We start from the raw sequence: 15002 nt of genomic DNA, 5'->3' as shown, positions 1-15002 counted from the left end.
GAGAAGTATTGGGAAATGGAGTAGACTGGTCATTTCCTGATTCCTGGCTTTTCCCTAAGTGGGCTCTCATTTTAGGGACAAGCCCAAAGAAGATGGTGTTGCTAGGAGGGCTTGCCTGGTCACTCCTTCCATTTTCCTACCCTTGTCCTTAGGGGAATTGTGTAAGAAGTATGGACTAAGGGAGAAAGAAGCTTTTTTTTTTTTTTTTAAACCCCAAACCCACCATCTTAGTACCTATTCAACACCTAAAGTGTGTCCTAAATATTCGAGGACTGCTATGGGTTTTAAGCATTCCCTCATTTTATCTAGGGGTGGTGCTTAGGTAAGCGCATTTTGAGTTATGCAGAATACTTACAAATTAAGTCTTTCCCCGGAGATCCCTCTAGCCTTCCCTTATCCAGAACTGGACTAACCTGCACGGTGGAGGCAGGGGCAGGAGGAATGCAGGAAGGCAGCTCTGGGAAGCCCCACTATGTGCTTTGAGACCTGAAGATAACATTGTGCTTGACCCCAAACAATCCCCAGGATCCTTCCTGTCCCTCTTCATGGAGCCTCCCCATCTCTGGAGGCCACTCTCCTTAATGCCCTGGCAGGGCTGAGGAAGACAAAAAGACCAGAACCTGGAGGTTCTCCAGTGCTGGTTCTCCATGGAAAGACCTGCGTGCTCTGAACACCTGAGGGAGTTGCTGGAGGTTGGTTGGCGAATCAGGCCTAATGGCTTCGTGTTTGCTCTCTGGGCCTGAAATCCATGGAACCACTTAAAGCTATGGGTTCAATTCCAGGCCTCAAGACACAGCAACTATCTTGATGCCCTGGGCTCTAAGCAACCTCTGGACTGCCCTGCAGAAGTGAAGTTGAGGCTACTGCTTCCTGCTCAGCAGTGGCCCAACAAGGGAAGTACCACAGTGGACTTTCCCTGGCAACTCTGGCTGCTCTGGACCCAATGTATTTGGTGGGGCTCAGTGAAAGACCCAGGGGATCCCTGAGAGCCAAATGAAGATGACTGGGAGATGATATGATCCAAACTCTGATCTCATGAGCAAAGCCCACAAGGTGGGGGAAGGGAGGCATTCGTAAAGGCTTCAGTTGGCTCCAACACTGGGCAGAGCTGCTGACGTGGGTGCCTCCACTGATCTGAAGCTCTGAGAGCCTCTGGTTCCACTTCAGAAGGTCCTGAGGAAGTGAACCCATCAGTGCCCGTGACCTCAGGTGTCTGAAGACCCCTTAAACTTCCCCTCTGTCCCCTGTAGTGAGTTTTTAAAATGAAAAGAGCCCATTTCAGTTTGTGGGAACTGAGCACTACAGTATGCCAGGCCTCTTGCTGGGTTCTGAAGCTACAAAGGTAACAAAGAAACCTTGCCTGGCCTCAAAGAGCTCACCTCTGGGGGAAGACAGGCATGCCAAAAGAATTTCCTTGTCACCCAGTAGGTGTTATGATTGGAATTCACAGTTCACCTGTGGTATGAAGTCACTGTGATCATAAGGCAGGTCAGGTTGAGATAGTGTCAGAAACAACCCTGGAAGCAGGTGACTCCAGAGTGGCGTCTTAGTGAGTGAGAAGGAGATACCTACTAAGGTATGGAAGGTACTTGGCAGTGGGAACAGGGAATCACAGGCATGGATTGCTGCGTTCCTGGGTAGTAGGTTGGCATAGGAAGTTGGTTTTTGCAGAGAGGGAGGAGCCAGCTCAAAAAATTTGAACCACACTGAAGAACTTGGGCTTTGCCTCACCGAACCGAAGACCGATTTTAGGTCAAATCCAGCTCTTATTTAAAGCTATCACTCTTTGATGACTGTGCAGAGGGTGGAGATATGGGTAAGAACAGATTAGGTATGTCCATGAAGTGCCTAATGCACAATGTTAGTTTTCTGCACACCCTTCCCATGCCCCACCTCACTGGCTCTGAGGTCCTTTGCAGGGTGGCAGAGCAACAGATATTCTGGTCTCAGATGGGGTCACTGAGGGGCTCAGCTCCATTCACAACTACCTGGGAAGAGCCCTGATAGCATTCATGGGTAGCAGCCTCTTACAAGAGAATGGTTCATGTTGAAAGGGGCCTAACTGGAAGTGTGCAGGGCGTGTCCCAGCTCCCCAAGCAGGATGTACAGTCAGTTCTGGAGCGCCCTTACCTCTTTCCATCCCCTGGCTGCAGGGCTACACCTGTTTCTCTCTCACAGTCCATAGTTTACTCTTGGAGGCTAGTGTCCTAGTTCAAAACACAGATTCCGGGGCCCCACCCAGCTCCGGAATCTACTCGGTAAGGGTGCAACCCAGGAATGTGCATTGCTATGTGCTTCCTTGGTTATTCTACACAAGCTAAAGTTCCAGCACACTGAGGCAGAGTTTGCAAATGTTTGGCCAGCTAAGGACATATTAATGGCCTGGGATTGGGCTTCCTCCCAGCCCCTCCTTGACAGCTGAGGCCAGGGAAGGCAGATTAAGAACAGGATGGATCTCCACAATGGCCTGGACACCCTCCCTCTAGATCCACCATTTGCTTTCACTGGGCTGCCTTACTTCAGTAGCGGAAGCCTCAGAAGATCACAGCAACAGGCCATCTTAAACTACATCAGTGATTTCTTTTTTAAAGTTTTTGGGGTTTTTTGTTTTTTTAGGCAAGGCCTTGCTATGTAGCCCAGGCTGGCCTGGAACTTGCAATCCTCCTGCCTCTGTCTCTGCCTCCCAATTACAGGCATGTTCCACCACACCCAGCTCAATGATTTTTTTAAGAGGCTGTAATTCCTGGCTTTTTTCCACTTCATTGCACAAAGGATCCTGGGTCAGACAAGCCCACTGGGAGGTGTTAAGGAACAGGCCAGGATGACCTGAACTACCTTTATTTTCCTGGGAAGCTCAGAATTACTGCACTTAGAGTATCAGATCCTTTTTCTGTACCCCTCACCAGATAGAAGGAGGAACCCCTCACCAGAGAGAGGGAAGAACAGGCAAGAGAAGAAACTGCAGTGGGTGAGGCAAGGAAAGAGAAGCAGGGAGGGAAGGAGGGAGGAGAGCTGAAGAGAGCTGGGGAGGGAATGGGAGAAGCAGGGTAGAAGAGGGAAAAGGAGAGAGAATGAGAGAGAAGCAGAAAGGAGAGCTACAAGACAGAGGAAGGGATAGGTGGGTGAGTGGGGATAGCCCATGAGGTCGTCCAGGCCACTCCGCTCCTGCTGGTCTGTCCTAACCTCAGTTCATGGCTTCCTGCCACTACGATGGACCCAGAGCTGGCTTAGCTCTGGAATGTAAGTGGCTGTGGCTTGCAGCCTCCCCTCTGGCTGAGGGATAAAAGCTGCTGACAAATCTGCTTGGAATATCTGAGTTTTTCCAACATGGAAAGAAAACACACACACACACATTGACACATGCACATACACAAACCAATTTTATCCTAAGCTTGGCAGTGGCTTGAGATGGAAAACTTCCATACTTGAGATGCAGATGGGGGCAGCACAGTGCCACTGGGAGAAAACAAGCCCCACCTACCCCCACCCTAGATGAAAACACTTTCCAGGAGGTGCACTTTCCATGCACCTCTTCCCACACCGATCTGCCCTTCTGGTTTCCAAGTATGTCAAAGACCTAGGAGAGTCCCTTGGGAGCACTGGCATTTGGTGGCATATAGAAGTCCATTTCTCCCTGAGTGGGGATGATGCTCAAACAGCCCTCTTCCTGGCCAGTTAGAAACTTCTGGATACTGCAGATCCGCTGCAGTGATCAGCACCTTGGAGGATGTACATGAGATTCAGATGGAGTTCCAACGCCACTGCTGCTCCTTTCCTCAAATGTCATAGAGAGGTCACATGATTTTTAACCATCCACCTCTGTGGTCCCATTTTCCAAGTGTGACCTGTGAGTCGTATTAAAGTCTCTTACAAAATACAGGCCAATAGCCAGACACCAGAAGGTAGGGTTTGGGGGACGGGTATTTTGAACAAACTCATGTTTATAGATTTTGCAGAAGTTTGGGAACTGTTGTACCTGCTGCTGGAATATTCCTTAGCCTGGAACACTCTTGTTCAGACAGATGCAGGGCTGACTCTATTCAGCTGGGTGTTTAAACATCTCAGTAAGGTCTCTACTGCCCACCCAATCTAATATACAAGTCCCTGTCACCTTCTAGCCCCTTAATGATGTTTGTCATATAGTACTTAAGACCTGACATACATGTTACACCTATGTTTGTTTGTTGTGTGGTTCTTCCACTAAAATGTAAGCTTCATGAACACATCCATCACATGTACTGTTAATGCCTAGAACAGCACCTGATACGCAGCAGATATTAGAGAAGTGCTTGCTAAAGAGATGAATTGCTGCTCTATCTCCTTGAGAACTGCAGTGGTCATTAGTGCTGATTGGCAACTCTTCCCAACTCTTTGCCGTTCTGAGCATGTGATAGGAGGTACATTTCTTGCACCTCTTGTGTAGGGTGGGCCATGAGGTATGGGTAGAAGTGACTAGGGCTTTTAAATGCCAGCGTTGGATCCTCCAGGCTCTCTTGATTTCCCTCTGGCATATAGAGTAGCCACGTTAGACACAGAGGCCATGCCATCTGCATGGGTCCTTGAGTGACTCTGATGAGCAGAGTGCCCCTGTCAACCTGCACAGGACATGTAATGTCAGAAAGAAGTCTCTATTGTTTAAAGCACTGGGATTTGGAGCCTGTTTGTTACTGCAGTGGAACCTAACCTGTCCTGACTGACACAGTAATCCTATGCAGACAATTGTACAGCTGTCAGCATCCCAGGAGTTTCCTAAAAGCTTTGGGGATTTCAGGCAAGTTCAAATGCCTCAAAGCCAAACAAAACCAAAAGCTTCCCCTTCGGAAAGTCAAGTCATGTTCTATCTGTCCCTTTTCCTTCCTACTAGGGGGCTTGGTGAGGGAGGTTGGGAGACAGCCTTAAGACAATTCACTCAGTAGGGAACCCAACACACCCTGGGACCACCTCTGATGTGACCTCACACACCGATCACACACTCAAATTCACTGTTGTAATCCTTCCCCGGGTCAAAAATAAAAGCAGCACACCCACTCTGCTGGGAGTGAGTCATGATCAGAAAAGAGTAGACAGCTCTGCACCAAGAGGGCCTGCTAAGGAGGAGAAAATTCCCAGTGGAGGTGTTTCAGCAGACACTGCAGTCTTACCCTTGTAGCCTGGATGGCCAAAGGCAAAGCCAAAAAATGTCTATGTTCAGGCATCAGCCACTACCCAGGCAATGTCTTGACAGATAGTGGAAACAGAGTTTTTAACGCTTCTTCTCTGGTGAGGAAGAATGATGTGTGTGTGTGTGTGTTGTGGGAGGGGACACGGTTTCAGGGAAGGAGGGGACTGCCCTGGGAAGATAGCATCTGAGGAGGTGACTCCCATTCAGAGAGCCTCCTGTTGGGGCGGAAGGAGCTACCTCCCCTGACCTCAATATCTTGGCTCAGAGAGATGACCTTAAGATGAACTTGATAAACTTTTTGGATTGGTTACATGAAGTCATATTATCTCTATTTTCATCTCTGTTTCCATCCTAGAAGCCAAATGTAGGACTCTGGCCCAGCACCATCTCCTCCCCCGTCCAGTGCTGACAGTGGCCTCCACCACTCCAACAAATCAGAGTTGCAGCAGGAAAACAAAACCCAGGGCATTGTTCTGTGCAGCTCCAACGGCTGGGGAAGGCTGCGTGCCTGATTGTTCCAGACAGCCTTGTCTCCCACAGTCAGCGCTGATGCCCATTCTTACGAGTCCTACATCCAGGGAATCTGGGCCAGGCTGGCTGAACAGTGCTTCAGGGCTTGGGGGTCGAAGGAAGAATAGACATGGGGATGGCTGGCAACTATTTCACAAATTGCATTGAAAACTGATCTTGCAATGATGTACTCTATCAGAATCCTGTTGCTTCTTGCCACACCAAACTGTCACCTAGAGCTCAATCTGGGTCCCTGCCTTGGATCTCACCCAGCACAGAGCAGTCATGAGAGGAGAGATCTCCAGATGCAAGTTTCAAGCCTTGCAGAGATGGATGGATAACAGAGGGTGGATACAAGAAAATATTTATATGCAATACAGGTTTCTGCAACAATTCTGACAACTGCTTGCAGAAAAAGTGGGAGCAATGGGAATAAGAGGCCACAAAGGCAAATTGTACTTTCTCTTTTACACATTCAGTAAGAAAAAGCAATGAGGAATAGCCCCTGCTGGTTTTTTCCAGTCAGGTCCAACTGAAGCTTGCCAGTCCTGGGGGCACTAAGAAGTCATTCCCGTATCACCATCTTAGCACTACAGCAGTGGTTCTCAAAGCAGATTCCTTGGACCAACAGCACCAGCACAACCTTGGAACTTGCTAAAAATGCAAAATCTCAAATCCCAGCCCCCAGTCTACTAATTCAGAAACTCTGTGGATGGGACCCGGTGATCTGTGACTGAACAGGCCCTCCAGGTGATTGTGTGGCCTGACAAGGTTTGAAGCCATTGATGTAAAGAAGGGGGGTTCGGAGAGGGAGGAGAAAAGGTGGAGGAGGAGTGGAGCAGACAGAGCCTGGTGTGGCTCACATTCCCCATCTCCACTTCTGTTTTGTAGCATGTGGTGCTGGCCCCCTGGAGGTCATTCTTCCCGTCTTCCCAGGAACCACCTCACCAGGTGAGACCCAGAGACCAGGAGCCTGTCCTCTGCTACAAATGTAGGAGACAGAGGACTTGGTGATTACCATCACTATGAGGGAGAAGCCATGGTACAAAGCAGGTTGGGAATTCTAGAAATTATAGGAATCACCTAAAAATTCCCTCCTAGGGGAAAACAAAAAAGCAAAAGTGAGGATTCCTCTATCAGACACTAGGGGGAGCCCCATCTCTGGGAAGAACCGGGAGAAATTCAGGTCCAGAGGAATTTAGACTACAGTTGGATCCTCCATGCCTGGTTCCAGCACACCCTCCCCATACTCAAATCTGAGGATGCTCAAGTCTCTTATATAAAATAGCATAGCATTTTACATTTAACCTGTGCACATCCTCCAAAATACTTCCAGCCATCTCTAGATTGCTTAAAACACCCAATATATGGTAAATGCTACGCCAATTGTTGTTACGCTGTCTTAAACAATACAGAAATGATAACAAGAAAAATCTGCACATGTTCAGTATAGACGCAGAATATTTTCTATCAATGGGTGGTTGAAACCTGGGATGGAGAACCCTTGGATATGAAGAGCTGACTCCTCAAAGTTGGTTGCTGGTGATCTCTGTTAATTAACCAAAGCAAATCTGTGTATTGAGAGGAAAGGTGTGACCACTGAGTCAGAGTGGTGGAACAGGAAGGTACCACAATAGCATCTACCTGTCTCCCCACTCCCAGTCCAATTTGCGGTGAAGAAAGCTGAGGTTACAGACGGCCTAGGAGTATTGCTGCTCTGTGACAGGAACATAGGTTCAAAGATCCAGGAGTCCCGCTCTGCTTTTTTTCCTCACCCATGAGACGGGCTGTGTGCATGGGCAAAGGTCGGGACCCAGTTTAAAAACAAAATGTCTGACCCTTTGTTCAAAAATTAGGACTTTCAAGATGTGGTCATAGCACAGCCTTAAAACAGCAGGGGCGTGACTCAATCCTGGCCCTGTAGGCAAGAGATCTCTCTTCCGGTCCCAGAGATGAACCCTCCATTACCAGGTACAAGTAGTGCATTTGGGAAGAGGAGGGTTTTGGGCACTTCCGCAGTAGTTACTCCAGAGGCTAAGGGCTGAAAAGGGTTTGATCTGGGGAGAAATCTCCTCAACCCAGGTGGGCACGGGAGCGTTCTCATGACCACCATAACCCCAGTCTTCCAGGAAAAGAATATCCTACCGAGCAGAGGTGCTAAGGTAGGGAAAATCCAGCCACAGTGAAAGTCCCCCGCCGCTGCGAGGCCGGCTACGGAGGCGGCTTCCCGTGGTCAGCATCGAAAGCGTCCAGGATGCGCGCGTCCATCCGCGTCACGCGACTCAGTGCTGCGGCGGGACATTCCCACGCCGACCCACACCGGGCTCAGCCCGCCAGGGTGCTGCCAACAGCAGTGGGTGGAGGGACAGACAGGAGAAAGAGCACAACTCTCTTGGAGGCATGGACACCGGGAGGGTGACAGGTGGACCCCTGAATGGTGGACCATGCGTAGACCTCATCTTCAGCCAGTTCCAAAGCCCTTCCTTCCCACCTACTCCCTCACCTGGGCGCGTTAGGATACAGGAGGGGGATGGCTCTAATGTTGGGGAAGTGACAGGAGAGGAAAGAGGGCAGAGCTGGTGGCAAAGGGCCCTACAGAAACATGCGTTTTCTGAGTTGTGCTATGTGGAGCCTTACTCTGCCGAATCCTTAGCTGTCCCCAGTCCGCTCCCCGAAGGCGCCCCTAAATCCACACTCGATCAAGCCCGCCCACTGCCGACCCTACCCCTTGGTTTCCACGGGTGGCCCTTCCTGCCTCTCTGAAGTCTCCCCGCCCCCGCCCCGCCCTGCGGGATGCGGTTCCTTTAAAGGCGCGCTCGTCTGGGGCCGCCCCTTCTCCCGAGTGGCTCGGGACTCGCTTCGCCGCCTGGAGTCTCCGCCGGCAGCCGCCGCCACTAGCCGGGCATGGCCATGGCGTCTCCGGCTATCGGGCAGCGCCCCTACCCGCTACTCTTGGACCCCGAGCCGCCGCGTTATCTGCAGAGCCTGAGTGGCCCTGAGCCACCCGTGCTGCCACCACCCCCAGGCCGCTCTTCGCGCCGCTGCGTCCCCGCGTCCCTCTCCACTGCGCCCGGGGCGCACGAGGGGCGCGGCGCGCGGAAAGCTGCCCGGGGAGACTCCGAACCTCAGCCCCGGGCCTCTCGACCTGCTCGGCCTCTCCGGCCTGGTCTGCAGCAGAGACTGCGGCGGCGACCCGGAGCGCCCCGGCCCCGCGACGTGCGGAGCATCTTCGAGCAGCCGCAGGATCCCCGCGTCCCCGCCGAGCGGGGCGAGGGGCACTGCTTCATCGAATTGGCGCTGCGGGGCGGGCCCGGCTGGTGTGACCTGTGCGGACGAGAGGTGCTGCGGCAGGCGCTGCGCTGCGCCAGTGAGTGTGAGGCCGGCCAGGGAGGGGCGGGCGCGCCGCAAGACCGCAGTCCAGGGCGAAGGACTGCGAGGGGCAGGGGCAAGGGGAGAGGAGCCATTGCCCTCTGCGGCTCCAGGGGAGATCCGAACTTAAGGCATGTAACCCCTACCTGGTATCCTTTAGTGTGTGCTCACTGCCCAGGTATGGGTATGCGGTGTGTTTGACAAATACCTCTCATGACAGGTGCGTGCTTCAGCCCTATCCCCCGCACCCACATTCATGCACGCACGCTGCCAGGTTGGGATTGATGGCCAGCCTCAAGGTCATTCGGTTGTCTTCCATGCACCCTCTTGCTTTACCTGTAAGTTCTTGAGAATGGGTATTGAGCTGATACAGAGATGACAGTTTGACCCTTATGTATTAGAGTTAATGGGAAAATGGCTTGTTTGTCCGCATGTGGTACAAGCTCAGACCCCTCCTCCTGGGGACCTATTGGCAGAGGGAGGAGACCAAATTAGGCTTTGGATGGAAACAGGTTGTGAAGTTGAAAGAGCCCGAGGTCACCCTAGACCTGTGCCCCTTCCGCCTTCTACCTCTGGCCCCTCAAACCTTTGGACTCTGTGCCAGTGTTTGGCTGTGACCTGCCTCCTTCTAGGTTCTTGCACCCATCATCTTGCTCCAAAATGACCCAGCTCCCCTGCAGGGCCCCATCCTCCTCTGCGCTGTCAAGTCCCTCCAGTTGTCTCCTGAACCAAGCTCTTTTCGATTCTGTCTACAAACACTGGGCACCCAATTTTCTGAGCAAACCTGCAGTCTTCTTGGAATTTATTATCTTCTCCTCCTACAGTAAGGTGTATATTCCTTTAAGATGCATCCTCCCCCAACAATTTGCTGTTGCTGCTTTGGCACAGGATAGTCATACCCGTGTTTTTATGTATGTACTTTAAATATCCAAAGCACTAAGCACAGACAATGGCATAGCCTCTAAGAAGCATCTCTGGAAATGGATTGTGGTTTACATCTTTCAGCAAAGGCCCTCCGCCCACCACAGCAGCCCCACATCTCCCGGTGACTGCAGTACTGGACAGCAGCAACTCCGTCCCAGGTCCCTGTCAGGAAAGCCCTACCTTTCCTCCATGTGCAGTCTGCAGTTGCAGCAGTTTAGTGTGCCTCCCACTGTGACTGGCTGCCTGGAAGAAGAGCTCAGACTCTAAGCTAGGGTCAAGTGGGAGGGGACACTTGGAGGGAAAAGAAAGTAGGTGCTATTCTTCCCATCAGAACTCATAGTTCAGGTGCCCATGAAGAAGGAAAGAACAAAAGTTACAGAGATTTGTGTTGTGTCCTCATTGGTAAATACCTCTGACCTCAGAGAAGAATTGAGTGCAATTTTCCCTTGGGTATGTTGTCTGCTTTCACCCTACCAGTGGTGCACCGCTAACCCTGCCACAGAGATGCAGTATTCTCCCTGGAGTGGGTTTTATTGTGCTCAAATTCCAGGAAATCTGCATTCCAGTTTGTATTTAGACTTTTAAAGACTATATCAGTTAATAATTGGATATTTTGCACATAGTTTGTGATTTTTTGGTTCTAATATCAATGTATTTGTATGCATCTGTGTGGTACTCCATAATTAAGTGAAGAAAACTTCACATTTTGTGAGAATTGCTTATTTCCCCTGTTTACGCCGTACATAATTTCTAGTGACACAAGACCCAGGTGCACAGGCAGTATCTCTGATGTTGTTTGACTTTTGAAGTCCTTTCACTTTTCTTTTTCTTTTCAGTGCTGGGAATTGTAAATCTCTTTCACATCACATGTTAGACAAGTGCTCCCAGCCCTTTTGTTTTTATTTTAATTTTGCTTTTGATTTTGAACTAGGGGTTTGCTGTCTTTGCCTAGGCTGGCCTTAAATTCACAATCCCCATGTCTTCAATCCCAAGAAGCTGGGATTACAGTTGTGCACCACTACCACTGACTATGAAGTCCTTTCACTTTCTTGAGCTCTCCTATGGCCCCGCTATATAGCTGGTTTAATACCAACCAGGGATGTCTGAACACCAGACAGAAAGCAGAACTGGGATCTAGGGGCTGCAGAGAGGAGTCTCTGTTTGTTGTCATTAATATTTAACTAATCGTGAGCCTGTGGCTGGCTGGGAAAAGTTGAGAAATGTTCTGGTGTGCAAGTTTGGCTGGCAGGCCGAACTCCCCAAGCATCTTGCTGTAGATTAAAGGTCTAATTCCAATCAGGGTTGGTTTATTTTATGTTCATTTGGAAAAGCAAGTGCCAGGAAGGGGACTTTTAAAATACTAGACTCCGATGAGAGCAGAGACCTGGCTTTAAGTCTCTCTTGGTCTGTGTGACTCTGTGCATCTCCGTGTTCCATTTCCTTGTTTTACAAAATGGACATAACAATCTTACCACCTTTATCAAGTTACTGTGAGAATTTAGTGGATTAATCCTGCATTGGTGCCCTTAGGGCAGTGCCTAGCAAAATGCAATATGAATGTTTGACTCAGTGTGAATGTTATTATTATCCCCTCCCATCCAAGTGCTGTAACAATTAGCCTGGGATCGTGACACCTTCTAGAATTGCTTTTCCAGCACAGTACAGTTTTCAAACTGCCTGGTTGCTGAGTTGGGTGGGAAGTGAGTGCTACAGGTATCCCAAGAAGTGTGGTATTGTGTCCTCTAGAAATGGCACCCCTGCCCAGTGCCCTTAGGTGGAAGCCTCTGTGGCCGAAGACCATTCAATAGATGGCTGAGCCTCTTCTGTGCCAGGCCTCATTCACAAAGTTCCATAAGCTCTTTATCTGTATATCACTTGTAGCCAGCAAGCGCCAGGCATGGTTTCAGTAAGTGGAGTTGAGGTGGCAACTTGTTAGAAACAGGCAGAAGGGCAGTGGATATGTGTATGACATCTGTCTGTGCAGGAAGTGGACACTGGGTGGGAGCCATGTTGGCAAGTGGGCTTTTAGTAAAGGGACTTTGGAGAATTGTTTTTGCTCCATCTGCCTAACGGTGGGTTGAGTAAGCTTATCCCTACTTCAAAGACTGTAACTGAGCTCTGGATAATGTTGGATTTGCCAAGAGGAAAGTTCAGAGCTAATGCTAATTTTCAGGATTAGAGGAAATCATGTCTGTTAAATGGAGAAGGAAATCAAGTGGAGATTGGTGCGTGTATATGTATGTATGGAAAAGGGTTGCACAGCTGATGATTGCATATGTGTTTTGGGGTGGGGAGAGATGGTAATGGTAAGCATCCCATTCTGGCATTCCAGAAGTTGACTGTTCGGCCAACACCAAATTACCCAAGAAACTCACCAGCTTCCCTTTGGCTTTGTTCTCGGAGACTGTCCCATACAGGGCATGGACCTTTTCTTCTATAGAAGGCATAGAAGAGATGGTCTTGTACCATTCATCTCGTTTTTGGTGGGTTTGTAAGCCAGGGAATGGTCTGGCTGTTGGGATAACTCAAGTCCACTTACACACACAGGGAGGAGAGGCTCAGCTGTCCCTCACCTGTCACTAGTGAGTGTCTCATGTCTGTTCTTGGAGTTGGTCTTGCCAGAGAGGCAGTTACTCCGAACCATAACACATTAGGTGACCGGAATGATAGGGTAGGAAGGGTGGCCTTGGGGCTCATCACCCTAACCTGCCCGTCCTGTGATAAACTTTCACTATGGAGTGAGTACAAGGTGTTTGCCTTGGAGTCCTCAGGGAGAGGCACAATGACCTTTCTTACTGTGTGTGGACTGAGTATGGCTGATACCTCACAGGGCCCCTTGTTCATCCTCTCTAGTTCTTGTTGCTGGATTAATGACTGGGTTTCACTGGACTTTCTGCAGGAGTGGAACCAGTGGTGTGACAGCCATTAATCCTGCAGACCCATCTCTTTCCAAAAAAATGCTTCTGGGACATTGACATTGACCTTCCCTGAAGCAGAGTAAGATCTTTGTTGTGGGCATCTTGGAAAGGGTCCTTTGTTGTCCTGACAGCTCCTATATTTACCTTGGGCCACTTGGAAGGTGTTTGTTCAGTACACTCAGCCGTGCTGAAGTGTGTGGCTGGTGTTTTCCTTGGTTGAGACCCATGTTTGGCTCTGGATGCTGGGACTATATGCACTTGAAATGCAACATTTTGTTGTTAAAGATGGTGGCAATCCCCCATCCTCCATCCCTCCCCTCCTTCAGGGTCTAATCAGGGTCTTCTTGGGAAAGATCCTTTTGTAAGGTATCAGGGAACAGAGAAAAGACAATGGAATGCTTTCCAGAGGCTTCTGAGCCCCACCATCTGTACCCCCTGTTTTTCCTCTCTTTCCTGCTTCCTGTCTTCTCAAAAGATGAAAGTGAAAGGATTAAATGTGGGCTTAATTTCCCCCCCTATTCATCAGAGCATGAAATTTTCTGATTATGGAGTGTGGGGGGCTTGAATCCCAGGTACAGTCAAAAATGATTAATGCCACTTGTCTGCCAGCCTAATTAGACTTGGTAATGAACGTGTGTGTTCGCCTGCTGATCCTGCGGAGTTATTAGGTGGAAGTGAATTGACATCTCCCCTCGGCACTGAGGGTTCAGTCTGGAATTCTCTCTCTTTCCCCCAAGTTTGCTGTTGAATCTGCCTGTACCAAGCCTAGCAGGTAGGCAATGAGTGACAAGACAGCTCCAGCCCTGCCCCAAGGGCTCTGCATGGCTGGTAGAGTAAATTCGTCTTGTCAGGGAGCTGTCTCCCATCTGTGAAGCATGTGGATCAGGCTCAGGCCAGGCCTGGCCCAGGTCTGAGAATGAGCACAGGAAGAATTCTTTGAGTGTCAGTAGTGCCTTTGCTCTGAAGAGCCAAGTGCTTTATACTTGCTGCTATGTTCATCCTCACACTAGCTTCATGAGGTCAGAATGTAGGGATTCTTCTACCGAGCTCTCCCCTGTCCAGGACTTACCTGACTGCTTTTCAAGGGGCAGCAGTAAGGTGGAATCTCTTAGGTAGGGCTAATTCTGACAGGTCTGCAAGGCTTGGGACCTTCTTGGGCCCTCAGGTCATTCTCCACCTTTGGGCCCTGTGCCAGCACCTCTGTCAGAGGCAGCTACCTGGCATGGGTGGGTTCCCACTCCTGTACCCTAAGTGCTCTCTGGCTTCCCACCCCTAACTCAGTTTCTCCATGGAGGGCAGCTGCTTGCCACTCTTATCCTGCCCAGGGTATTATTAAGGCTGGTGAGGAACCTGTAAACATTCCTCTGACCTCATCAGAGGCCCTTCCTGTTCGCATTCCTGGGATGGCAAGGTGAGTGCTCTCCGGAGAGCGACTATAGTATTTGTGGGTGTGCAAAGCATATGAGCTCCCCGGCTCCAGCCATTCTGGTCCTTGGCTCAGTCAGCACCAGCCCCTGCTGATCCCTCTCCTTGAGCCTGCAAATCCTGACTTGTGCTGCTGCCTCCCAGGGAACCTCAGTCTCAGTCTCCACTCTTGGCCTCTGCTCTCTGGTCACCCGTCCCTTCTGTGGGGCTCTAATCTGGCTCTGCCCTGGCTGGGCTGGGAAGTGCTGGTGGCAGCTGACTGCCCAGGGCAGCCCTGACTGTGGAGATGGTTTTGTATTTAGTCACTTTCATTTTTTTCCCTCAAGAGTTCTGGCAAACTTCTCTCCCCACGTTCTGGGCTGAAGATCAGGGGTGGGGAGGGTTGCATAGCCAGACTTTGGGCTTTGGGGAAAGAATGAAGAGGCTGAGGATGATGATGTCAGGCAGGGTAGAAGACTCAGTTCCCTGGGGGCACTGATTTAGTAGAATAAAATCAGTGCTGGGAATAGTTATGGGTACCCTGTCCTGAGGTTAGGCCTAACTTCCTCATACCACCTAGGGTGGTGATATTTGGGTTTTCTCTGAAGTACCCACACACCATGCTGAGGAGGCATGGGCAGAGCCTGGTGGACCCCAAGGCCTTCCATGGTCTTGATGGTCACTGATGGAAGTTGCCACACGTCCCTGCTGGGCCT

The 15002-nt window shown here is 50.2% G+C and overlaps 1 protein-coding gene across 2 annotated transcripts in view; it reads left to right on the top strand.

Annotated features, from left to right (window-relative positions):
• Positions 1 to 7530: 7530 nt before the first annotated feature.
• Rassf5 (Ras association domain family member 5) overlaps positions 7531 to 15002 on the top strand; it is a 65506-nt gene continuing 58034 nt past the window's right edge. The window contains exon 1 of one of the 2 annotated variants that reach the window (XM_074048479.1): positions 7531 to 7642. In XM_074048479.1, the coding sequence (XP_073904580.1) occupies positions 7624 to 7642 (19 nt within the window). In that variant the 5' untranslated portion in view covers positions 7531 to 7623. Of the gene's footprint in view, positions 7643 to 8493; positions 9039 to 15002 lie in introns of those variants that run through there. The other variant, XM_074048478.1, reaches the window with a different exon arrangement.

This window comes from Castor canadensis, chromosome 11 (genome assembly GCF_047511655.1).
Source record: "Castor canadensis chromosome 11, mCasCan1.hap1v2, whole genome shotgun sequence".
NCBI lineage: Eukaryota > Metazoa > Chordata > Mammalia > Rodentia > Castoridae > Castor > Castor canadensis.
The sequence above is the reverse complement of the archived record's forward strand: the minus strand, read 5'-3'. Positions and strand labels throughout refer to the sequence as shown.